Genomic DNA, 26935 nt, shown 5'->3' with positions numbered 1-26935 from the left:
TTTTTTCCCCCACTAAACTGAAAGAAGAAACAACTCAGAGGCAGCCAAGTTAAACGAAATACAGGACCTTTCCCATGTCAAAGTTTCAACTGCTCTAGCTGCGGTGGTATTCACAAAGAGTCACAGAAGGGAGGAAAAAAAAGAATCATATGAACAAAAGAATATAAGAACACAGATCAAAAGATGACAGGTTTCATGGTGACACTTCAATTTGGACTACTAGTAATCAGGTTCAGCTCCTTGGTTTCCTAAAGGTTTGGCCTCTTCAAGGTAGGAAAAATACACTTCAAAAAACAACACTCAATGGAAGCTCACATCAACTTCTCTATGTCAACGTACACAACTTACTTTGCTGTATGACCAAGAAAGTACAGTTAGAGCACAGTTAGTCTCATTTCACATTCCAAGTTACAACACCTACAGTTTCAAACTCTGTGTTGTCTTAAGCATTATGTCATCATTCGCCTCAGCTCTGTTACAAAACAAGTCAGCAGCTACAGTTCTTCACCTTTAACAACCTACTCAGAGAGGAAATGCACTCATAAATGGTATCACCTATAAATGCAGTGACTTTCCCAACTTGTTTGGATTATGTTAGTTCCGGAGTTAATGGAAATAATTAATTCTTTTCTTAAACTCTTCTAAATTTTAGAACTAATGGAAGCATGTGTTTTGTACATAAAATCTACATGCTGCTCATTTCAACTGGCTTCAAACCATTAAACATATTGATTTACATTCAAGAAAGGTATTCACATTCTAAAGATCAATCAATGTACATTATGCCAAGATTCAAGTTCTACGGAACTTTCTAAGTAGTAAAGAACTTTCTAAGTAACACTTCTAGTATAAAACAAACTGACTTCCAATGCTCTCTTCATGGTCAAATCTCTTATTTTGACTAAGTGCACAAAGAATTAAAAAGGTTTAAAAAATGATTTGGTACGCAGAACAAATAGTACAAAAAGACCTTGAAAATAAGATACAGCTTGAGTTCTGCTGTGACTTAAGTTTGAATGTAACAAGAAGAACAAGATTGCTATTATCGTCTGTTGCAAAGGAAGCACATCTATTGGTAGCCTATATCATGTATCTTGCTTATGGGACTTTATTATTTTGTTTTAAGTAGCAGGGATTAAGTTAATGCCTTCCTTTACTAAAGTTCAACTGAGATTTGTAAAATATTTCATTTCCAAATAAGAATTCAAGATTTCCTGAAACCCAGACAAACCATCAGCTCTGACCACTACACTGCAACAATGACTAAGTTGAAGACTCCAACTTACAGAGACGGGACAGACAAGAAAGTAAGCTTTCTCTTGCGATACAATAATGCCAGGCCCCATATCTGTTTGAAGACAATGGTTCATGGAATGCAGTCTCTCACTCATTGCTGATGAGAAAGCATAGCTAATGGTAGTGACTATGTTGAAAATGAGTGTTGTGTAGCTGAGAATTTTCTCTGTCAAACAGTGTTACCATGTTCTTTGTATCCACTGCAATTTCCATGGAAAAAAACAGGAGGTGTTACTTTTGGAGCAACCTACATATTCACTATAATTTATTTCTATACTAGATTTAAGAGGTAAAATTTGTCCTTATCCAGGAAAAAGAAAATCAAAAAGCAAAGAACAAGCAGCAAATCAAAGCTCCTTTAGCCCTTTAAGTGCTTTGCAACTCAATGATAAAAAAAAAATAATTTTGGTTCTACTAAATAATTTAAAAATATTCTTACTGTTTCTTTTCAGGTTCACCAGGTTTGTTCTTTGACCTTCCTTTGTGTTGGTGACTCTGGCCTGTAATGAGAAAAAAAGAAGCATTTCAAACAGAATAATCATTATATAAAAAACTGAAAAGATACACTTAAAACTCATATTTTGCTTTATAAGTAATGAATCTAAAAATACTACAATATTCAGAGCCAGAACAACTGAGACGTTATTAAAAAAGCCATTGGAGTGTTACAATATACATTTCATATTACTTTTATTACATAGTAAGTACAGAATTTTACTAACTCTACTGTGTATTTCAAATACACGGAATAATCTTGAGATTCTCTAACATATGATCTGGTTCCAATACTGTAACAGCTATTGAAGCAGACTGTAAGCCAAATAAATCATGTATGTTACACAAAGCCAACACTGAAATTTTTAATTACTAGACGATAACTACAACTTCTGAAAGGTAATAATGGATCACTTTGGCTGCAAAGTGTCTTTATCTTGAGTATATAGATTTTACAGAAAGTCTCCTACTTCAGAAAAACGTTTCTAGAGAAGCCCAGTACAAGCCACATTAACATTAGAATTCCTAACATATGAGTCACATTGAGACAAATGTCCCTGATTCTAACTTACAAATGTTCTACTATGAGAAACCACTGGGCCACAAAACCACTGGGCTACAACAAGAATGAATCTATCATGGTACTGATTAGTTTCTAGCCCTGAAACAGCATCAAGGACTATGCAAATCTCTCCCTTACTCCAGAATTTCCAGTGTCTGTAGTTAATTAGTTACAATGCTCTACAAAGTAAACAAGCCGTTAAGAACAAGGAACAAGAGAAGATGTTTCAATACTTTAATGCAATTGGTCAAAACCAGGAAACAACTCAACTGTTTTCACTGGAATTACAGCATAACATAAAGGCACTTGAATGTGCACAGGCATGCTCGTAATGACGCCATGAAGTGCTTAATTTTCAAGACTTTTCAGTTAGAACTTTACAAGGCTTTAACAACTCAACGAAAACAGTGGAAAAAAAAATCCAGTTATGTGGAAAGCTCCCTTCTGATAATCAAGCAATTCACAAGCAAGGCAAAAAGTAGGATTTCTGGATAGGCAACCAACAAGCAACTGACAAATTCAGTTACAGAACTGCTGAGCATCACACACATTGCATGAGCTCCAAATTATTTACAGGAAGAGGATGGGGACAGGGTTCTTTTTGCTAGTTAAACCTAATTCATTTTACAAAACATACAGGAAACTGTCAGCTATACGTTGGAAGAGAAGACGACTACAGCTTCCTAGCACTGGACAGCATCACACAGACAACACACATTCCAGCACCTGGATTTAAGCTATTAGAGCACTTGAACCTAAGCATAAAGTATGGCTACCAACACAGTTCAATATGAAAGTGTTAATGACTTCATATGTAAAGTTCCAATAGTTACCTATTCTGTCAAACGTTTGTGTTACTCAGAAAAGTCTATGTACTTCAATTTCAAATTTATTTTGCATATTTGTATTTTAAAATACCAAAATACATTGGTCACAGAAAAACGCTCATCTATCCATTTGACTTATCTCATTCAGGACAGCAAAATGTCTAATAGATTCACAGGGAACCTCCCATTGATTTTTTCACTGAAAATTACTTCATTACAAGAAATCTGAATTAATCCAAACAAAATTCAGATGTCATGAAGACTGAATGTGTTCAGAATTGTTTTACAAACTATTTATTGAAAATGAGACAGGAGACTGAACAGGTGTCGGCTGAAACAGTTCATACACATGTATGAACTCCAAAGTAACACTAATAGCCATTATAAATTTTAAAGACATTAAATGTAAAGACATCTAAGTGATGGAAAACAATATTTTCAGAGTCAGACATTTCAAGCATATAATCAGTTTACCATTTGGAGATGAGTATTCTATTCCCTTCTCTTCATTAAACAAGTTTCTGTCTGTTAAGGAACTAGTATATCATCCAAAATGGAATCTTAATGAAAATAAAGCAATAAAAACCTTTCCTTGCACAGGATAATTAATCAGCCTAATTATTTCACACTGAATGAACTTAACATTGAAAGCCATTAAATAAAAATGATTTTAGGGAAAAATTTCCTGCATGAATGATTACTCTCGCATAGCAACCAACTTAAGATAATCCATGAACAATTTTGATTATAATTCAGCATGACTTACTTGCTACTTTCATTTCATAAGACGCTACTCTTAGATTTTAAAAAGTACATTCAATTCAATAGCAAACATAATTCACTTACCCCACCACCATTTTAAAGTATTAGCACAAATGACACTGCTTTTCATAGTGATTCTCATTAGGAACAAACAAACGTATTTAACAGAAATATACACATGCTCGAAAAAATAACACATGCAAACAAAAACTGTAATGAAAAGGGACAGTGCTGTTAAAATAAGATACAGCGGCATAAAGTTCCCCTACACGAAACCTCCTGCGAGTCACAAGCCTTTATGTGAACAAAGGGTACGAAAGAGAAAGCTGTCCCTCCCCACCCACACCAAACATGTATCAGCCAGTCATTCGATGCATAACCCCTCCTTTCACATCAAAGCCAAATCAAATATTTCCTTCTACATCAGTACTGACATAATGAGTATCGGGGGGGAGAAGGAAGCAAGAACAGAAAGAAAAAGTACGGAATCATCCACATCAGTTCCCCNCCCCCCCCCCCCCCCCCCAACAACTTCAGTGCATTTCATAATCCTACAATCTCCTCAGTCTGGAAGAATTTGCACTTCTCTCCCTGCATTCAATCTTTCATTATCCCTCTTTCTTCCTTGACCTCTCTAAAATGAGTTATCCTTCTCACTCAGGAAGAAATGAATACAGTTATTTTACTTGCCAGTTGCTTCAGACTTGTTCAAAAATCCTTGTGGCCACAGTACATCTCATAATTTTCTCATTAACACTGATACTTGGAAATAAATTCAGGGCCTTCAGCAATTAATTCAAGCTCCTCAGAAAACTGACATTCTGTTTTTTTCCTCCCTAGACAAACAGGACATCTGGAGCCTAAAAGCAGATTCTCAACATTCCACAAGCCTTGAGGAGGTATGCTGCATTATCAACTCAGAGTCGATAATACAGGCGCACTAATGAAGTCAAAGTGCTAATTAGAAACTTAGTTAACAGACATGTTTTTTGTAAATAAGTTCCTGACCATATATGGGACCTGGCCTACGTATCACACAGCCTTTTGCTTGGATATCGCCTCCCCGTGCAACCTCAGGACCGCCAAAGACTCCTCCTACCAAAAACCCGTATTAACACAGCACAAGTGTAGCATTAGATTTTAATATGTACAGCAGCTCTAGGAACAGGCGGGCACCTCATGGTAACTGTATGAATGTTCATATGTTATAATGTAAAGAATCTCTGTGCTGTAGATCCTGGGTACGTATGCTATTCTTTAATAATCCCGCCCACACTAGGTTAGATATTTAGAAACTTTCAAATGGGGAAACACGGGTAATGGACATAATAATCTTCTCTAGGAAAAAAGGGGGTATTGTCTGTGCTTAACCAACGTGAACATAGGATCTTTTGATTCTACTAAAGCAGAATGTCTTAGCCAGCAATGTTATCTATTAATCAAGGACAATTAGCTCCCTTTGGAGAACTGGTAAGAGTAGAACTTTTCAGCTTGTTCTTAGGTGACCAGATCAGGATAAAAAGAGGAACATTCCCCAAATGACCACCAGGGCTGCTGAAGATACACAAACAACCCCACAAAAGCACAAACAGCCAGGACAGCAGACAGCAGAGGACAGACAAACTGCCCAATCCCTCATAGAAAGCAGCATCTACCCTGAGTGTGTGTGAATAGGCTCATTGCACACCAGCTAATAGATCCACCTTTCTGACAACATTACCACGTAACATCCTTTCAACAAACTAGTCTTGACTTCTACTTTGGAATCTTTCTACATTTTCCACTTTGTAACAAATAATACTTCAAGATATTTGCATATGTACAAAGCCTACAAATCAAGATTATTTTTTCCTACTGCTCATTTGTAAACAATATTTTGCAGTGCTTCTGCATTGGCTTTCTAAGATCAAATTTTGAGATGCTTCCTACTTTGGCACCCATTTAGCTAAATATTTAAGTATGTGAGGTCTACAGAAGAGCACAGCTGAGCACTTCAACCTTCAGACTTTTCTCTGGTCAGGACTATACAAGGACCTGCTGCAATGGAGGTCAATGGAGGGAATACACCACAGACATGCACATGGTCCAGATACCACAGGAAAAATATTCCACACAAACCTTACAACTAACAACAATTTCTGAATGTCAGAGAAATCTCTTAGGAATTTTCAGTTCAAGTAGGTTTATCAGATGATAAAAGCAGACAAGGCCTGAGCTTCAGGAGAATTCACTTTGAAGATGAGAGCTGCTCCTGCGTAAAACAAACACACTCAATATGGGAAGGTGACTCCAGGACTGTGGTATATTTGGAATTAGCAGCTTCTTCTACAAATGTGTTCTTCTAATTTAAAGAAACACATGAACAATAAAACATACCAACTTCCTCCTCTTGAAGTTCGTAGGAAAACATTATCTCTGTTAAATAGTTTGTAATATCCTTTCTCTCTAACTGCAAGATTATTTTCTTAAAGACAATATGGAGCTTATAGTAATCAAACGAATTATCAATACTAAAACAACAACATTTGTAATTTTAGTCCTTAAGATCCAAAAACTTAAAACAAGGAAAGTTACTTCCAGCTTCTAACTCAGCATTTTATTTTTCAGTTCCACTTTAAATTCCAAGTTCATCCATATAAATCAGACTGAAACTACAAAAGTAGAAAGGAAATAAGACACAGAAATAGGAGGATCTAAGTAACTGCACCAAACAGGAAGAAAAACCAACAACATAATAACGTATTGTTCTGAAAATGACACTACATAAACTTGATTATTGATAACAGCAACAGTGAAGGAAGAACTGACCCAGACTTGATAAACGGTAAAACAAACTCACTTGGTGGAAAGTCCGAAGACCACACTTTGTTTTCTGTCCTGGGCATGCTGGTCACCTAATGCCAAATACAATAGTTTGGTTTAACACAGAAAATAAAAAGCAAACAGGTATTATTCAAGCTTCATAGTCACTTTGCTGCATATGAACAGAAACAATCTTTAAATCTAAAAACTGATTTGCCCATTTCAGTCCTGTCTGGAAATTACAATTAAACTAAAAATCAGAGTTTCAACAACAAAATCACTCATTCCATCATATATTGTGTCCCCTAAGAAAATTTCAGTTACTCAAACTGTACTCATACACACACTTTTCCCTAATTTCAAATCAATTTACACTATCTAAAAATGGCAGCTTTTTTGAAGTAACATTCTTTAAGATAAATTTATACAGACCTACAATATGAAGATCCGCATGCACAAAGGCAGATTCAAGTTCTCCTAAGACAGTGAAAAACTTGAAGCACTTCTTGTACGTTCTGGACCTGTCTTTTCCTGCAAGTTATTCCAACTTACACTTCCCTCCCTTTGCCTTTGTACCTTAGTTTCATTTTCTTAACTATTGCGTCATCTTTACTCGTTGTCCCACCCTCCTATAAAAACTGAGAAGGTTGTTTGCTGAGTTTAAACCACAACAGCACAGAAAGCATTTGCATTTTAACAGTGAAGTAATACTCTAAAAGGCAGAGTTAGAGGCTTTTGTTGGTAGATTTCTTGGACCGTCCTTTTCTACTGCATATCCTTATTTTATTTTTTCTGAACAAAACTCAGCCCTGATTAGAGAAGAAAGTTTAAGTCTTATTTTATCTTTAGAGTCTTCCTCACAAAAAAGTGAATAAAAATAATTTAGTAGAACACTTATGCTTGCAAACAGTTATTTAAATTTTAAGAATTATCTTGGACTCAACGATCCTTATGAGCCCCTTCCAACTTCGGACATCTGTGATTCTGATTTCTAACAGTATATTACACTTTTTTCAAGCACACAAGCCACATACATGACCAAGAACCACAAAATCCTAGTTTTAAATATAAGCCAGTTAACATCATAGAATGGCCTGAGTTGAAAAGGACCTCAGCGCTCATCTAGTTTCAACCCCCCTGCTATGCTCAGGGTTGCCAGCCACCAGACCAGAACCACATCCAGCCTGGCCTTGAATGCCTCCAAGGATGGGGCATCCACAATGTCCTTGGGCAGCCTGTTCTCGTGTGTCACCGCCCTCTGAGTGAAAAACTTCCTCCTAACATCTAACCAAAACCTCCCGTCTCAGTTTAAAAACATTCCCCCTTGTCCTATCACTGTCCACCCTCATAAACAGGAGGGGGAATGGCTGTTTATACGCTCCCTTCAACTCCCTTCCCTACGTACTGGAAGGCCATAATGAGATCTCCCCAGAGCATTCTAGGAATACTACTCAAAGTTTTTTCTGTAGAGAAAAAAACTGCTTCACAGAAAAACAAAATAATAGTCTGTAACCATGCAAATAACTTAGCATTGCAATATCAGTACAAAACGTTCCTATTTAGGAAAAACCTTGTATATGATTTAACTTTTGCAAAAGCAACTTCCACTGAACTTGATTATACCAGGACACAATAGTAGAATCCACTTGAACTGAGAGCACTCTTAATCTTAAGGGCACTCCTCTCGCACTTAGCTGAGAAAGTAAACAATTACTATAATACTACCGGAGCAAAATTTCAGCCAAGCATTAATTGGCATACTCCAGAATGGAGAAAATTAACATACTGGTAGTCTTGGAATCCCATCTGTAGCATATCTTACAGTGGTATCATGTTTTTGATGATAATGGTCATCTTTATGATCAAACTGCATTTGTCTTCTGTCCTTCTCTATTTCTTTCTGTTCTTGAGAAATGATCAAATGAGATTTTGAAGAACCACAGCCCCTGAAAAGTAAAAATAGAGAATCCTAGTTTTTCTAATGTTAACATTTAAGGTATATCACATATATATGTTGTGAGTAAAATAAATAAAAGCCTTCCCTAACAGAAGCTGTCATGCCACAAACATATTTAAAGCATTTGATCAAACATATGTATATTTTTTTCAGCCTCCAAGGTACTCAGTCTTAGCTTAAGCAAAGATCTCTAATGAAAAAAAAAAAACATCATACAAGGAAAAAGAAACAAACCCCATACAATTTCCTACAGATAGATGGCACATCACCAAAAGCAGACCAGCAGAAACCAGAACAGTCTTTGAATGTATGAATACGAAACCCCTCTCAATTCTTTTGCTTTCCCCAGAGATTAAAACAGACATGACAAAACCAAGTTCCTATTAATTTGGATTCACAATACTTTTTAGCATTGCCACAGTTCATTTGCTACCATTCTGTTCCTCCCATAATGAGGATTTGAATCAGCTTAATCTCCTCGTGAACATTATGCAGCAAAGTCAACACAAAACAGAGGACATGATTACAGAAACATTTTCAACAGTGTATGTGAAACAGAGAGGACAAGAAATACAGAACTGTAACTGTTTCCTGTTATTTCCAACATGGCTAGAACTTAATACACTGAAGGAGACCACTTGGAACTAGAAAGTATCAGAAGACAGCTTATTAAAACCTAGAAGTCCTCTTTACTACTAGGCCACATTGTGGCTGCAGTTCTGGTAGTCCCATTTCTTTCATTTTTATTTCTTAAATTGTAATATATCAGTAAACATCTATGACATATATTACTTAAATCTTATGCTAAGCATTGTTAATTAAGAAAAAAATAGCAAATTTAGCAGTTGCTTACTTTTTCTCTAGATGCAAATTCTTTGGTTTCTGCTTATATTCTTTAGTACCTATAGAAAATTTTATAGGAAGGAAAAAAAATTAGCTGCTTCTGAAGGAAAGTTACCAATAAACGAGATTTCCATTTTTCAAGGCAAATCTTGAAATCAGAAAAGGTTACCCTTCGTTTCTTCCAGTGTCTTCTTTAACTTGTCATTTTGTTGAATAAGATCCTTAAGTCCATCAAGAATATTCTTGCACAGTTCCTGAGCTCTCTCATTAGCTTCTAAAGCCAGTTCATGTTCCCCCAGCAATGACAGCGCCTTACAGAAGTGGTAATGACCCTATGTGGATATCAGTTTAAGTGTTCATTCACTCAAATAAGGAGATACTTTATACTTAAAACAGTTGAAGTGTACTGGACAGTATGAAGTAAAAACACTGCACACTAATATTATCTATTGCACCTGCGAATAACCAAAGTTTTCAACTACTCAGCACACTGAAACAGAAAATAATTCATCAGAAGCAGTATCCAGCCTCTGGATTCAGAGAAAAACAGGTTTTTTTTTTCCTCCCAATGTAAAACATCGATTTGCAATTCTGTAACTATCCCTTCTTTAATCTCCATTAGTCCAAGAACACAAGGAAATATATTTTGCTCATTAAATAAGGTTTTCATTACTCTATGGACTATATGTACATTTTTTAAAGCACTACGATAACACAGCTATGCATTATGAAGTAATAAGTGTTTTCTTCACACATGCAGAACATCATGTATGCAAAGCACCAAAATAACATTTTTAACATAAACATGCAAGAAAGCTACATGCTTGTCTGACTGAAGCAACATTCCCAGACACTCTAATCATGCAGATATGGACACTTCCTATCTGTGTGATTCAGACTCTGGGATCTTACGTCAATTTACGACACTAGCAAAAGACAATTTTGAAACACGTATGAAACCAACCTTTGGCCAATTAGGTTTCAAAATAGTGGCCCTTTTTCCATCAGCAAGGGCTCTCCTTAGAAAGAAGGAAGAAATTGGAAGAGATGTTTATTACTCAGACTTCAAGTTAATCTACAGAGAAGGGTTTCAACATACACAGCACCACACAAATTTAAGTCAAATAAAAGAACAGTTCCTTCACTTGCAAAAAGGCCAGAAAGAATTAACAGAACTGGGAATTCTCAAGGAAGGAGTCAACTGAAATTATCTGAGAAGACTACTTCAGCTGATGCAGAAACAAATAATGTCAGTGGCTTGGAACTGGAAACCTCATTGCCATTAGCTACTCACCAATGGCCAGTTAAAGACACACCAGATGTGGACAAATAGGACTTTGAGAATAATGAATAAGTACCTAATATCCATTAGAAGTACCATGTATAGTAAAAATCAAATGTAATGTGCAGAGGGCTGAGCACAGAACCAGGAAAATGGGCAGAAACTATGAACTGTACGGACGTCAATTTTTAATTCTATTATTATTTCTTTTTCTTGCAACAATAAGGTGTGGATTAATGATAATCAGACCCTTAAAACTTCAGTTTTACTAACAACAAAATCTTTATATAAAAAAACATGCATCCACCTTGGTCACAAACAAGATTTTTGGCTTAACATCTGGCTTAATGAACAATAATCCCAGAAACACACTCTTCTCTAAAAGGTTTCATAAATCACAGTGTTCACAGGTACCAAGGGCTTTTATTTTCCCAGTCATGTAACCTCCCCACCATTCCAAACTTTAAATAGCAATACATACTACCAGTGAATAGAGCTAACATTACTCTTTTCTCTTATTATCAGTTTTCTGAGGTAGTGACACCACAATTACTATATATACACTTCAGTTTTTTAAACACTGTCTTTGTTCAGTGTTAATTTGCTCGTATAGGGTACCACAATATTTTGGATCATAAACAAGGGTTACTTACTTGTACTGCTTCGTGAGAATTAAACAAAGAGCTCGGTTTCCATACAGAAGATGGTTTGCAGGACTTAAGAAAAAAAATCAAAAAGTTTGTAATAAATATATATTTTTATTTGTTTCTATTTTTTTATTTTATTATAATTATTTTTTATAAATATATTTCAGAAAACTTAAGGAGAAGTTCTCCCAATAACTGTCTGCAAACACCATAGCACAAACACTGCAAACAATTATATACAAGTTTCCTTCAACAGTCCCAGCAATTTACAATCATTAACATTATAGTTTTAATTATGTAGCAATTTGTAAGGTTAATACAGGGAAAAGAATAAAAGAAGACAGATTTAGATTCTACCCCCAATATTTTGTTGTGACAGATGCAACAAAACACAACTCAAGCCAACCAAAGATGCAGCTAGTATATTCCCTCTCATCTCTGTTTTGCCTGGGGAAAATCATGGAAAAGCTAGCTTGACTGTCACATACATCCCATTTTCTTTTGTTCTGCAATTCTTAGCTTCCAATTAAACCAAATGTTTCACAAACACTTTTGGATCACCGGTTCTAGAACTGTTTCATCATCATCTGCCTGACTGGGACGATCAAGCAGCAGTTCTAAAGAATTAAAGCACTGCTGCCAAAGTACCTACAGAAGAGTGAGTGAACTGTGTATGTAATCCAGTGACCACCTGAAACAAAAGGAAAAGGATGCAGCTAGCTGAGAAAGAAGTGTGATGATGAAGCAGATGGAAGTCAGCTCAGCCAGGGAAGAAGGAGAAAGAAAACAATGTCTGGGGAGGTTGAAATCAGCTTGAATTTGGGATTGAGATGTGACGCTATGTACTATGGGACAAAACCTGAAGAAAGACAACAGCAAAATGCTAATCCCATCAACTGCACAGTAATAAAACTATAGACCAAATTAAAGATAAATAAATAATTAAATCATTTTTATGGAATTCAGATTTACTCTACTTATTATTTAGTCACCTTAGATCAGCTCCAAACCTAACGGAATCTCTCAGAAAGAAAAACCATTAGTATGTAGAAATAGAAAAGGTCGTTTAACACTTTTTTTTTTTTTCAGTTAGACATCATTTGGCTTCTAGTGGCTCATGCAAAACTAAACAAACTCATGACAGATCCCAGTAAGTTCAGTTCATATGACACAACACAATCTAATTAACCAGTTGAGTTCTTACCAAAACTCTATGGCTTTAGTATATGATACTATAGCATGATCAATTTTTCCCTGGGAGAACTCCTCATTTCCTTTCTGTTTCATAGATTCACTCTTCTGTGAAATTAAAAAACAATTCAGAAACCACTGTAATTAAACTCAGTTGCAACATGCAGTAAAGAAAACATCTGGTAGTAGACAGCTCCAACATACAATGGCAACATAAACAACCAATGTTCTGTTTACTAGGTCAGGATCTCTCAAGGAAATCATTTATGTCTGGATAATTACACACTTAAGCTTCTGAAACTTGACTCTTTGATCACTTGGCCATTTTTTTATGGCCAAAAATACCCCACAAGACATGAAAATGACAAACACCCTGATACAGTCTCTTACCTTCCTACAGTTTTCACAGGTGACAGCTTTAAATTCTTCAACTAGGTTACAATCTTCCAAAGCAACTTTAGTAATATAATATTTGCCTGTAGACAAAAATCAGAAAAAAGCAATGGATGAAAAATTAATCAAGACAAAAAGTAGAGTTTATTTTCTGCTAAGAATTGTGCTACCTTGTATGGGCGGAAGCAAAATTTGACATAGCAAACAAATAACAGAAACAAATGACGTGACAGAAACACTTGAAACAAAAATACCATTTAAAATGCCTTGCAAGCAGTAAAACCTTTAAGGATTTACCCTCTTTCAAGCAATCAATTGAAATTTTGTTTCATTTTGATAAAGTTGGGACTTGAAAGATCTGTAAAGATTTCTGTTGTAAAGAATTTGTGCTTAGGTACTTAACTACAAAAAGATTTTCTGGTTACATGCAAGTCCAGTTCCCACCACTCACTTATTTGCTGTAGTAGATGAATTAGAATGTATATGTGCAAAAATTAAGAACAGAATAAAAGCTGCCCAACAGGCAAGAAAAACTGTAGGACTGGCATCTTCTGCCATTTCAATTGAAGTTCTACTGCTAGTGTTAATAGCCTACGGTAATGTTCATGAGCTGTGTAAGCTGAATTTTGAAAGATGAACGTCCAACATCAGAATATAGACAAAATCCTGTCAAACTTTTAACAATAAAACCCTATTAATATTACAATCACATTCCATCCCTACATTAAAGATTGAGAGCCAACAGGCACACTGTTATCTCACAGAGGACTACAAACTCAGGAATCATTCTGAATACCTGTTCAGAAAAAGTGTGCGCACTGTGAACAGGACAATGTACAGAAACTCAAGGAAGAACTGACTACTTTAAATAAACAAAAAAACCCAACGCAATAACAACACTTTTTCCAGTCACTCTTACAGACACTTTCAAGCTAATATAACATTACTATTCCATAACTTGAGCACAGGTAACTTTCCACGTGACTGTTTCTTCACAAGAGTTCATACTTACATCCACCAAAGAAAGTTTCAAGGTAGAGCCAACCAAAATCACCAAGTTTCTCCAGCTTCTGCAGAATATTGATATTACCCGTACATCTGATCCAATCAAGTGCATCCCTAACATCGAAGAAACCCTAGTTCAATTGAACAAAAAGGAGTAAGAAAAAATATCAACAAAACAGTAACTTGATAAAAAGTCCTAAATAAAATAAAACAACACACCAGGTAAACCTGGTTCACTGGCAATAGCGAAAGTATTCCATATGCACATAAAAAACAGTTCTTGTATAGCACCCACTTGAGGCACTTGATCCCAATTTGTTAGCTTTTCAAACAGGCGATAGTTCACAAATATAAATATCCAGGTAATTCAAACACAGCATAATAAAGCATATTCACTAAATGCAGACAGACATATTTTCAACAGGAGGCAGGAAAGCCATTCAAGTATAGCTCTACCAAATACTGAATTTGATCATGAAGATGGATCAGTGCTCTCCCATAACACAACCTTAGTCAATCATTCACAGTCTTTCAGACTCAATCAGTACCACTGTATGAGAATTTCTTAGAATATTTCCCATCTGCCTCCAAAAAAAGAGAGGTTCTGAAGTTTTTATCATTTCAGTAATCAAGCATAGTCAGTCCTACTATAGCTCTGAACCCTCATCATACATAATTGCCATTGCTTACAATAGGCCACAGGATTGCAACTTGCCAAGTTTACTACCTGCATGTTTTAATTTGTTTCATCTTCAACAGAAATCTCTTTTGACCAGGTTGCTACGATTCACTTGGCTCACTTTTGCACAGTCCAACAATAGTTTATATACAGACAGTAGTTAAGTGACTTGCTACTGCTATAGTTAACATCATGATGCAATATTAAGAAATGTAAAAATAAAAGACAAATATAGTAGAACGAAGGACTCAATAACTGGAGACATGAAATAATTGAGAAGAATACACGCATGGGAAAGATATCACAAGCTGATTTCAAAGACCCAGTAGCAATAAGCAACTGGTAAACACTCATTATAGAAACAGAAAACAAACAAAAAAGAAACAAATACCCAAACATAGAAATGGACAAAATTGGGGCAAAATGTATGTAACATACATAAAACACACGAAGTATAATAAAATCAGAAGCAACTTGAACATGCATACCAATAACAATAGCAAGCAAGGTACAAAAGTGCATTATCAAGCATAAAAAACAAAAGCAAGTCAATTCTAGAATTAGGAAGACCTCTAAGAAGTAATGCTTATTCTCCCCACAGTAAACTGAAGCCATTGACTGCAAGTCCCCAAGGAGCTGTAAATGCTAAGCATAACAGCTCAGATAGGGTTAGGCAATAGGGAACGTATTTATCACTAATTTTAATTGTATTATTACTATCATAAGAGTTCCTCCATTTATTTATCCCATTCTGGAAGGTTTCAGTTACACTAACAATTCCTTGTCATTATATGCAAAGTGTTTTTCTTTCCCACTGGCCTATTCCAAGATTTTTAGTGTAACATACAAACACCCCCAGAATTCCCACCCATTATGATCTTCTTACACAGACAGTATTTATTTCACAGCTCCTGTCACACAGACACTTTATTTTGTGGCTCAGAGTTGCAACAAGTGGGATGTATCAACATATATGTCCATATATTTAAGTAATTATTTTAATATTTTGGATATTTGTACAAATATTTTGTTTGTATTCACAAATAAAAGAGCATTTCAAGTAAAAAGAATTCAAGAAACTTACATTTTCTAACCTGCTGCCAATTCTCAGTATGCCCCCAATAAAATGTGGCACGTTCTAGCAGAGAGATTTGAAAAAAACAAAAGAAAGAAAAAAGTTAACATCTGTTAATTTTAGTTGCTGTCTGCTCAGGTTCAACTCAATAACATTTTCTATTCGGCATCAATGCAGCGCCACCTGGATAACTGCTCTAGTCCATTTCAAAGTTTCAAGAAATATTTTTGTATTCGGTAGCTAATCCCCAACTACAGTTGCTGAAATATAAATGAATAGTGAAGATGCTATGATGTCTGGTTAGGAGAGCCAACTGCTTTAGCTGCTCCTGTAGTTACCTACACAAGGTACCAGCTGGAACATCAAATGAAAAATATCCAAAGCAACAGCACTTCCTCTCCCTAGATCTGGATACTGGATATACAGTCTTTTACAAAATAAAGGCTGAACAATTAAGAACAGCAAAGTATGAGTCAGTGGGAATGGGAATACACACAGAGCCCCTCATATAAAGACTGAGAGGCTCCCATGGAGGGAAACAGCACAAAAAACTCAACACATCAGGCAGAGTGGAATAACTGCAGGGACATCCTGAAGTATGAGAAGGTGAAAATAGAGCACTCAGAGAGCCTGAAGGGGGGAATGGCACCAAGAGCGTAAGTATGAATCCACCAGATGAGTACCTAATAATGTAACAGTAAGGTGGACAGAAAAGCACACTCAGAGTTCAACACATACCTTCAGTAAATGAATATGTATATATATTTTTAATGTCATACTTAAATTCTAAAAGCCAACTATCTTTCCTTCAGCTGCTGAAAACGATTGTGTCATTCTCTCCTCCACACTGTCAGTGCATGAAGGCAACAACAGTATCTATTTTAGAATAATCGGTTGAGCAAGGAAATAATTTGACCAAAAAAACCCCAAAACCCGTTCAACTTACTCATCAGGATAAGGTGCTATTTCCTTTTCATGCATGTGACTCTCTTAGCAATTTACAAGGGCCCCAGTCAAACATACTTTAAGACTCTGCAAGTACTTAATAAGGACTCTTCCAACTGTAAGAAAAGCTATGACCTGAAACTAAATTTATAGAAATCTGTACCTTGACAATCGGTTTGTTCACTCCACTAAAAGGAAATGTCTAAAGTAAAACACAGTCTTGAGTTATAATACTTACAACCACTTTTTTAGTCAAATCAACAAGGTCTTCCACAAGCACTAAATCACAGAGTTTCTTCCAATTCCAGTCTAAAATATGTATACTGCTGCAAAAAAAGTTACCAATTAGAAAAATAACACTGTTCAACACAGTCTTACCTACTAATAGTTACACTGATTAGATCTAAGCAAGAACGTGGCTACTAACTCAAATCAAGCATTTCAGAAGTGGAAAAACAAAAAGACTCAAAGACTTTGGTACTTTTCAAATAGAAGATATCCATTTAAGCACTTAAATACCGCAAAGATTCCAAGCTTCAGAAACTCATTCTTAACACTGTCATCATATTTTTGAGAGCTAAGTAACATAGCTCACCGTAAAAACACTCCTACACATTGTTTTACCATTACTGAGAGCACAACTGTCACATCTGTTATCCTTCGCAGATGATGAAAAGAAATGCAAAGGCTGATGAATCATTGTGAGAACTTACCCCCAGTCAGCTACCAAATAATTACTTTCACTTTGGAAGAGAAGAGGCCAAAAGATGCGTATTTTAATAATGTTGCAATATTCCCTCAGTTTGTCAACCGGCTGACGGCACCACACTTCACAGGGGTCAACATCTTTAAGAAAACAGTTAAGAACTAGACTATACAATTAAAGCATTGGAAGTAATCAAAGTCCAACTACACATTCAAAATGACCAGTTATTTCCAAAATGCATTCCTAGGTACTATTTAATCAGAAGAAGACAACTTGAAACTTCCAACATACCTGATAAGCTGAGGTTTTTGTTTATTTTTCTAAACTGAAGGAGGGAATTTATATGGAAGTAAGCATACAGACCTGCTGTCAGACCTTACATTCTTTGCCTATGTTCTGAATAGTATTAATATAAATGTATAAATGAATAAATGCTGCCTGCTTTTAACACGGACCTAACAAGGGTTGTGAGCTGCTTAACGGCTAAAAGAGATACTATTTCCAAGGTACAATATGAGCTTCTTGTAGCTGTACCCGTTTAATTATTTTCCATGACAAATATAATGTATTGTGGCATGTAGCAACATAGCACAAAAAGAAAAAAAAAGAAAAATCAGAAACAACCTTTTTTCTCTAGAGTCCATTACATATGTGATATATGGCTCTTCCAAAAAAAATATAACACTGTCTTTAAAAGGTAAGAATCATAGAATTATCCAGATTGGAAAAGACCCTGAAGATCATCAAGTCCAACCACAGCCTAACCATAGTACCCTAACTCTAACAACCCTCTGCTAAATCATATCCCTGAGCACCACATCCAAATGGCTCGGTAAGGATCCCAATTAGACCACCGAGGTGGCATCAAGTAATCCCAGAGCAGAAGCAGTATTATCTGAGTTGGAATAAATGCAAAAATTCACCTCACACAATGGGACTGGTGGTTAAACCTGAAATCCTACATATTAAATGCTATCACTTCTGTAGTGAATCCAGATTTAATAATTTAGATTTAATAATCTGCTTCTCTGCAACTGTCCAAAAAATGATTATTAAGGATTATAGGTAAAGAATTTCACAGTTATTAAGAACCATTTGAATGTGTCTTGAATGTGTCTAAGATACAGTTACAATTAAAGCACAGGTAATAAACATCAATCTTACCAGCCCAAACTGGTAGTATTAACCATCTGAATATACGTCGGTTTTACTGTGTACTCACACTGATCTCACAAATACTGCATCAGCAGAGTAAGATGAGAATCCCTTCAGCATTAATTAAACACTAGAATGCTTCTGATCACAGATGGAATGATTTTAGCTTACTCAGACAAAAGGAGGGGTAAAAAGTGAAACAGCAAATGAAAGATGCAAGCACAGCAGAGATATTACTTAAGAAAGTTATATTAATTTAGTTTACTTACCAGTTTTAGGTTTATGTGGAGAACGTTGTACAAATACTCCATGACCCTAAAGATAAATATGTCATTTCTTAACACTGCATATCTTGCAAATACATTACTTAAGAAGTTTTGAAGTACTAAACCATAATATAATCTTTACATTAGAGGAAGTGGAGGAATAGAGGCAATTTTTAAGCTCTCTCACCAATTCCTCTTCTCAATACACTCTTGCTTTCAAAGCACTGATACAGAGGATCAGTAGAGAGGATGATCTGTGGCAACCTAACCTAGCTGGCATATCTCTGCTTACTCCAAGGAGCTGGACTAGATGGCCCTCAAAGGCCCCTTCCAGCTCTAAAGATTCTATGATTTTATATTGTCATAAGTAGCATGATCAAAAAGGAAACAATTCTATGAAGCAAATCATTTGGTACTGAGGAGCCTACTTTTACATTACACACTTCTCAAGGGGCTGTTTTAGTTTGCACTGTTTTAAGTCAAGTCCCACAGACAGCACACTCATTCATGACTGATGCATATTACCTATGCTTTTAAAAGCATCTTACAGATTAGCCTCACTCTCAGCAAATCCCACTAGCACACTCCTATACATCTTCACTATGGAAGCTGAAGTGTAGAAGACAGGGACAGTTGGGATATTTGCTTCAAAACCATCCTGAGTTGAACTAAAATACTAATGCAGACACATCAACTAAATCAATCAGTAACTAACTAAAATTTAGTAAGGCATTATTAATTCTGATTTCTTAGTAGTATTTGAGATTTCTTATTAGTATTTTAGTCTACTAAAATTAAAATACTAATGTAGATAACAGCCAGGAAAACAATTTTTGTGTACCTACTTGTTCTGAACAGAAGCTTGTAATAAAATCTTAATGAAACTCATTTAATGTTCACCGTCATCTCAATGTCTTTTATGTCCAATCAGAGATGGGTGAACTCCCACAGCCTTCCCCGTCCCCCTCTCCCTGCCCACATTGCATTTCACAAAGAATAAAACAATACTAATGTTCCTAATCTGCTCCATTTCTGGAATTCTGCCATCTGTTTTCTGGGAGAAAAAGGAAACTTTGAATCTGCAGTATTTTGCACTAACAAATCCCTCTGACAGACCCCTATGTATCAGGTCTTTCCAATTCACCTTTTGCAAAGCCAGAAAGCAAACAAACAACAACGACAAAATGCATTTTTATTAGTTAGCTAACACAACAGTCTAGTCAACTGCAATCTTATGGAAAATAAAAAGTGCATCTACATAACCATGAACTGAAAAGCAAACCCACAGATTAATCATTAGGAATGGACAAAAGATTTTTAACAGTTTAAACAACATACTTTCATGGGTTTAAAGCACAGTGCTCCAGTGAAGCCTCTCAAGATGAGAAATAAGTTACTTTCTTTTACCAATCCCTAAGAAGTCTGTTATTTTAACAAACACTGTGTGTGCCATTTGATGCATACTGTATGTATTATGCCCCCACACAGCAACATTATCATTTCAAAGAAACAGAATCACAGAATGACCCGGGTTGGAAGGGACCTCAAGGATCATGTAGTTCCAACCCCCCTGCCTGGCAGGGCCACCAAACATACACATTTACTAGATCAGGTTGGAAACACATACCTATCCCTGAAAACAACTGGAGAAAAGTCTGTAAATATGAAACGTGTCATTCAGAAAGTTCCTCTCAAAGCCCTTTATTGTTTCAACAGCAGATCTCACAGAAACACTAATATGTAGCACAATAATGACTTACTAACTTGACCTGAGGTGATGACAAGGAATCACAGTTTTGCCCAAACTAATAGTCCTGAACTGCTACTGCGCTACACATAAATCAAGGCTTACACTCAAAAATAAGTTATTGTAGTGTCAACACATTTACCAGACCAGGGCACTAACACAGAGAGGAAGAAGATTAACTGGTATTTCAAAATCAATTAATCTTGAAAGATGACTGAGAAAGCCTTATTCACCCCACAAGATGGATTCTACTACTATACTGAAAACAAACTCATCTTTCTCACTTCTCCATCCCCAGTGCCTAGTACTGGGCACATCAAGCCCAAGGTGACATTCCCACTAAAGCAGACCTCAGAAACAAAATTTAGCATTCACACAGAATCAAGGGCATTCAACAGCATCACAGAATCACCAAATCACCATGGTTGGAAAAGACCTACAAGATCATCCAGTCCAACCATACACCAATCACCAGTAGTTCTCACTAAACAATGTCCTTCAACACAATGTCCAAATGTTCCTTGAATACCTCCATGGTCAGTGAATCCACCTCCCTGGGCAGCCCATTCCACTGCCTGACCACTCTTTCAGAGAAGGCCATTCCCTCTAGTCCTATCACCAGTTACATGAGAGAACAGGCCAACCCCCAGCTCACAACAACCTCCCTTCGGGCAGTTATAGAGAGCAATAAAGTCTCCCCTGAGCCTCCTCTTCCCTTTCTTTTTTGCATTGAGGAGTCCAAAACTGGACACAGTACTCGAGGTGCAGGCTCACCTGGGCTGAGTACAGGGTGACAATCACTTCCCTGTTCCTGCTGGCAGCACTGTTTCTGATGCAAGTCAGGATGCCATTGGCCTTCTTGGTCACCTGGGCACACTGCTGGCTCATGTTCAGCTGAGCATCAATCAATACTCCCAGATCCATTTCCTCTACACAGTCTTCCAGCCACTCTACCCAAGCCAGTAGTGCTGCCTGGCGTTCTCATGGTTGAAGTGCAGGACCCAGCATTTGGTTTTGTTGAACCTCATCATCCCATTGGCTTCAGCCCAGCTACCCAGCCTGTCCAGATCCCTCCAAAGGGCCTCGCTACCCCCAGGCAGATCAACACTTACAGCCAACTTGGTGTCATCTGCAAACTTACTGAGGGAGCACTCAGTGCCCTCATCCAGGTCATCAATGAAGATACTGAAGGTATAGCATAGAACATACATTCCTTTAAAGAGTGTTTAGAATATTAACACAACTGTTGAAGTATTGTATTCTGCGCATAGCATAGAAAATATCTTCAGTGATATAAACAAATTGAATGCGACACACTACTACTAATGGTCCCTAGTACAGGTCATAGAATCATAGAATATCATGAGTCAGATCCACAAAAAGATCACTGAATCCAAGCCCAGGCTCCACAGAGTACCACCCAAAACTCAAACCCTATGGCTGAGAGTTTGTCCAGATGCTCCACAAACTCCCTCAGACTTGGTGCCATGTCCTGGTGAGCTTGTTCCAGGGCCCTACCACCTTTTCCTAAGCCCCAAACCTGATACAGCTTTACAAATCAGAAAGTCACTTTATCTGTACTGAGGGCAGTGAGGCGCTGGCACAGCTGCCCATAGAAGCTGTGGTGCCCCATCCCTGGAGGTGCTCAAGGCCAGGTTGGATGGGGCCCTGGGCAGCCTGAGCTGGTGGGGGGCAGCCCTGCCCATGGCTGGGGTTGGGCTGGGTGGGCTGTGAGATCCAACCTAAGCCACTCTATGATTTTATGAAATCCCAATGGAATTCCAAACCCACTCACCAATTCACAGCAGGACTTATAACCAGCACTGACAGCCAAGGCCGCAAACTCAGAGTCAGACAAAGGTTCACCCATGATTCGAGATCCTGAAAGATAACGATGAAAAGAAATACAGTGAGGAGGGAGCCCAGAGGCAAACAACCCATATTTAAGAGGACTCATCCAGATCCCTACAAGAGTTTCACTGAAGACCTGTGTTATTTCTACCCATCACATCCTTCAGCCTCCGAGCCCCTCGTCCCGCCCTGCCCGGCAGCTCCTCTGACAGCCGCCACCCGGAAGCCCCGCGGCTCCTACTGACGTGTCGCAGAGCGGCCCCACAGCGCCGGTCCCACCCCAGGCATCATCCAGCCGGGGGCTGCGGGGAGATGGCGATCGCCCTTCCCTCCTGCTGCAAGGAAAGAGGCACAGGAGGGAGGCAGGGATGGAAGGGTCGCACCCGACGCTTTAAGCACTCACCAGCCCTCAGAAAAGACCGACCGAGCACCCACCCGCCCTGAGCTCAGCGCTGAAGCTCACTGAACCGCACAACCTCGGGCTGTTGCGAGTCTGCGAGCGAAAGCTGCCTATCTGTGACTGCGCATGAGCGGAGGAGACCCATAGACTCGCGATATCCAGGGTGAAGAGAGAGGCTGGTGTTGTTCCTCCTGTACCTTCCGGGTCGGGAGGGTAGAGGACTGTATGGCCGCGGTCAGTCAGGCTGTATAGGGCCGTCACCTGTAGCCAGCCTGGTGCGTGTGTGATGGCGGCGTTGTCCTCTTCACAGTGGCTGTCCTTATGGCAGCGGTGCTTGGGGTAGTGGCTGTCCTTATGGCAGCGGTGCTTGGGGTAGCCGCCTGGTAGCCGGGCTGCCAGATCTCCTGTCCCTTGCTCGTAACACAGCTCTGAGAGAGCCTTCTGACCTCTTCTTACCGTTGTTTGTTTCTTCCCTGAGTTAGAGGGAAGGAGCAGTGAATAATGGTGGAGAACTCTCCAGCCCCGCTGCCTGAAAGGGCAATATATGGATTTGCTCTGTTTTTGGGATCTTGGTTTGGCTTTAGTAAGTATGCTGGCTACTGAAATCTGTTACTTTGCTTATAGGGTAAATGTAATTCTAACTAAACCATCTCGGAAGGGTGATTTTAGTGTTGAACTGCCCGGTGTAAGGAGGTGCAGTGGAGGAGTCAGCATTACTTCCCAAACCTGTGGGCTGATTCATTACCTTCTGTGATTCTAATGTGTTTTGTCTTTCTTTTACAATATGCTGTCTTTTGTAGTAACATGGATAAAACCTAATTTAAAACTCTCTGCAGTCTAGTTTTAGTAAATCTTATATCTGAATTGTGTATATTGCCACTGCTTAGTAACCATTGTGGAGAGGAGTGGTGTATGGTAGAATGCTACAGAGATGGTGACAGATATTCAAAAGGCTATTTATGAGGAAAAACTCACCAATATACCTTCACTGGGAAATGCTGAGGCAACATCCAAGAGATGCTGCCTTAGTGGTGGTCAGCCCTTAAATGAGGTCTAGAGGAGGTGGAGTCAAGCTCCATCCCTTCCAGGAGCACAGATAAATTACTCTCACCTGTGTTCCTACAGCTGACCCAACACTTGCCTCAGCTGATTAATCAGTGGTTCAGGCTGTGAGTACCAAATTCCCATACAAGTGGGTATCATAGGCTTACTTGAGTTGGAAGGAGCCCTTAAAGGTTGTCGAATCCAACCCCTGCAGTGAGCATGGACACCCACGGCTTCATCAGGTGCTCAGAGCCCCCATACAGCCTGACCTTGAGTGTCTGCAGGGATGGGGTGTCCACCACCTCCCTGGGAAACCTGTGCCAGTGCTTCACCACCCTTTTTGTAACAAACTTCTTTCTTATATCCAATCTAAATCTCCCCTCTTTTAGTTTGAAACCATTTCCCGTTGTCCCATCACAACAGACCCTAAAGAATCTGTCCCCTTCTTTTTTACAGATCCCCTTCAGAGACTGAAAGGCCACTCTTAAGTCTCCCCAGAGCCTTCTCCAGGCTGAACAGCTCCAGTTCTCAGGCTGTCTTTGTAGGGGAGTCAGGAAGTATTTCCAGAGTACAGAAGTGTTATTGTATAAGTGGATGTTATCCTCATGCTAGACAAGATTTTTCTGAGGTGTATTCTACCATATTTTAGTAGAGCTATTTTTGTTTAAATTCTGCTAAAACCAAGTAGTTTCAGTATGTCCAAGTATGAGAGTATTGCTCTAAGAACTTAAGAAGGAAGTCTAAAATGGTATTGTTTGAACTGCTGTGATTCTTTTTATTCTTCTGTGCAGTGCTGTATCTTATCTGGGCGTACATCCCTGAGACTTGGCTCTTCTCATTGGGACTGACATACTGGCCTCAAAAGTAAGCTCAAACTTAATTTCTTAAGATCAGCCTCAAACTGTTAATCCTGGATATGTGTAATGATTTCCAGATAAGAAATTGGGAAACTGTTCCTAAAATATGTCTGTTTTTTTCTGATTCTAAAGGAATGTAATGTTTGTCAAACATTATTTTATGTGGATAAGCATTTAAGATAAACATTTCTCATTGTGTCTTGGGAGGGATGGTGGTATTTTGATGTTTTATGATAAATTTGAATTTTTCCTTTCAGAGAGTTTGTCAAATAACATAAAGTAGCCTTTAAACTATAAATATAAAAAATAGAAACTAACTGTAAATGAATCTACTTGATGGTTTATGCCAAAGTAGTTACACTGGTTTTTGCAGTCAGGTATCTTCCTGGGGGAAACCATGATCCATACGTAGTAGTGTTGTTTCTTTGCCCATAGGTAAAGCTAGTATTAGATAAAATATTAGATAAAATAGCCACTACATTAAAACTGTTACATCATTAGACATTTGTTACTAGAAAATATATGAACTTTAAAATCTTTTTCCTCAGGTACTGGGCAGTTGCTTTGCCAGCGTATTTATTAGTTGCTGTAGGAATTGGTTATGTATTACTTTTTGGTATTAACATGATGAGTACAGCTCCACTTAACTCCACGCATACTATTACAGGTAATTTTTTTTTTTTTTGTGGGGTATTTCTTGTTTTTTTTCTAAGATTTTTATATTTAACTGATAATTTCTGTAAATACACATATGTAGACATAATATAAATCAAATTTTAAGCTTTCAAATATTTTAACATAGAAAAGAAGTTCTTGGGAAATACTTGAGGACCAGAGTGAAAAGATCCTAAAAGCTGACTTCTGCTTCTTTGTTACCTTATGGCAGTTATTTCCAACTGCTAAAGTGTACCATATTAGCAGAGCAGACAACCTTAGAGAAACAAGTCTTAGGTATGTATCCAGGGATGTGTACATCCCTCTCATATCGTCCTCTCATTTAGTGCCAACCCAAGAGTTTGTATGGCAGGTGGGATGTTGGTCTTGCTCTGTTTGGAAAACAGCTTTTCTTGTCTTTGTTTTCTCCTGAGGGAAATGCTCGGTGACTTTTTTTGTTCATTATGCAACTGTGAACATGTTTATACTGTTATAGGAGCAGGAGCTGTATGGTAATGGGAACAAGAAGCTAAGATAAAGGAAGGGTAGCCAGCATCTTGATAGAAATCCTAAAATAAAATGCTCATGCTACAGACTGAGCTACTCACTGCAGGGTTTGTTTACTCTTTTTATCTGTGGCTAGTTATGATTTGATGTCATACAGCATCTTAAACAAAGTGCAGTCCCTAGTGGATGTTCCAGCAGAAGGGCAGGGTTGATTTCTTCAGGGCCTTTGTTAACATATGTTGATGTGAAGTGTTTCTGATTTACCATTTTATTATACCTCAGCAAGATGGGGTTTTCAGCATCACTTAGTAGCTGAATTTATACAGTATTGCATTATGTAACATCTATTGAAAACAGGAAAAAAATATCTTTAATATGTGGAATGTTTTCATTGTTTCCTGTAGATAACTATGCTAAAAAACAGCAACAGAAGAAATTTCAAGAAGAAGCAATTCCAGCATTGCGGGATATTCCCATCAGTGAAGTAAACAGAATGTTTTTCCTTCCTGAAAAAGGAATCTGAGGTAGCAGATAGTGGTTACTAAGACTTGGCTGAATAAAGGATTATGAGGAACATTACATAACCTCTCATTGCTGAAAGAAACCTTCTTCTCATGGTGTAATAAAGCTTTTTTTTGTGTGTGTTTTTAACAAAGATTATGTGCATGTATTTCACGGATATGGGTTGGTAGTCTGCATTAATATCAGAATTATGGCACATTAATTCATTTTACTGCTTTGTTGATTTTAAAGTTACATTATATTAGTTGTAGTCTACTACTTGAAATTTCCCACTCAGAGTAAAATGGATGTTTGTACCTGGCTTAACTCTGTCATTGAGTTCAAGGAAAGCAAATGTGTTTTGTTTGTCAAATGCTTGAGGCTTTTTTTTTTTTTTTAAAATTTAAGTTAAACTGAAGTGTTTACATTGCAAATGTACAGTTTTCATTTGTAAATATTAATAAACTGTAAGTATTTTTAAGGTTA

The 26935-nt window shown here is 37.6% G+C and overlaps 2 protein-coding genes and 1 long non-coding RNA gene across 14 annotated transcripts in view; 2 read left to right on the top strand and 1 right to left on the bottom strand.

Annotated features, from left to right (window-relative positions):
- The window catches only part of TTC3 (tetratricopeptide repeat domain 3), a 54604-nt gene extending 31597 nt beyond the window's left edge, over window positions 1-23007 (bottom strand). For 2 of the 11 annotated variants that reach the window (XM_032448895.1, XM_032448898.1), the window contains exons 1-16: window positions 22623-22703; window positions 22431-22516; window positions 18892-18937; window positions 17475-17628; window positions 17000-17087; window positions 15826-15879; window positions 14070-14193; window positions 13055-13140; window positions 12678-12772; window positions 11480-11542; window positions 10509-10563; window positions 9714-9876; window positions 9555-9603; window positions 8531-8690; window positions 6782-6836; window positions 1736-1796 (exon numbers count right to left, since the gene is read on the bottom strand). In XM_032448895.1, coding sequence (XP_032304786.1) covers window positions 1736-1796; window positions 6782-6836; window positions 8531-8690; window positions 9555-9603; window positions 9714-9876; window positions 10509-10563; window positions 11480-11542; window positions 12678-12772; window positions 13055-13140; window positions 14070-14193; window positions 15826-15879; window positions 17000-17087; window positions 17475-17628; window positions 18892-18937; window positions 22431-22516; window positions 22623-22641 — 1358 coding nt within the window. In that variant the 5' untranslated portion in view covers window positions 22642-22703. Of the gene's footprint in view, window positions 1-1735; window positions 1797-4026; window positions 4155-6781; window positions 6837-8530; window positions 8691-9554; window positions 9604-9713; window positions 9877-10508; window positions 10564-11479; window positions 11543-12677; window positions 12773-13054; window positions 13141-14069; window positions 14194-15825; window positions 15880-16999; window positions 17088-17474; window positions 17629-18891; window positions 18938-22430; window positions 22517-22604; window positions 22771-22889 lie in introns of those variants that run through there. The other 9 variants (XM_015882372.1, XM_032448901.1, XM_032448903.1 and 6 more) reach the window with 9 other exon arrangements.
- On the top strand, window positions 242-6636 carry LOC107323395. 2 transcript variants are annotated; one of them, XR_001559234.2, is made up of 4 exons: window positions 242-548; window positions 1202-1307; window positions 4783-4841; window positions 6550-6636. It is a non-coding gene; the product is annotated as an uncharacterized LOC107323395 (long non-coding RNA). The 2 variants fall into 2 exon arrangements; XR_001559233.2 differs by lacking the exon at window positions 6550-6636 and having other exon boundaries at window positions 4783-4871.
- Window positions 23008-23043: 36 nt separating the features above from the next.
- Window positions 23044-26935, top strand: PIGP (phosphatidylinositol glycan anchor biosynthesis class P). Its single transcript, XM_015882392.1, has 5 exons — window positions 23044-23161; window positions 23369-23469; window positions 24722-24794; window positions 25336-25454; window positions 26353-26935. Exons 2-5 carry the CDS (start codon window positions 23388-23390, stop codon window positions 26469-26471), a joined length of 393 nt encoding a protein of 130 aa, XP_015737878.1. The 5' UTR covers window positions 23044-23161; window positions 23369-23387; the 3' UTR covers window positions 26472-26935.

This window comes from Coturnix japonica, chromosome 1, assembly GCF_001577835.2.
Source record: "Coturnix japonica isolate 7356 chromosome 1, Coturnix japonica 2.1, whole genome shotgun sequence".
Taxonomy (NCBI): Eukaryota; Metazoa; Chordata; class Aves; order Galliformes; family Phasianidae; genus Coturnix; species Coturnix japonica.
Note: the sequence above shows the minus strand (reverse complement) of the source record. Positions and strands in the feature narration are given on the sequence as shown.

What these genes read in the sequence shown, in the direction of transcription:
- PIGP (XM_015882392.1), top strand. Translation starts at nt 23,388, where the DNA reads ATGGTGGAGAACTCTCCAGCCCCGCTGCCTGAAAGGGCAATATATGGA. An exon ending in CTGACATACTGGCCTCAAAA is followed by an intron (nt 24,795 to 25,335) that starts GTAAGCTCAAAC and finishes CTTTTTCCTCAG; the next exon opens with GTACTGGGCAGTTGCTTTGC. An exon ending in CTCCACGCATACTATTACAG is followed by an intron (nt 25,455 to 26,352) that starts GTAATTTTTTTT and finishes TGTTTCCTGTAG; the next exon opens with ATAACTATGCTAAAAAACAG.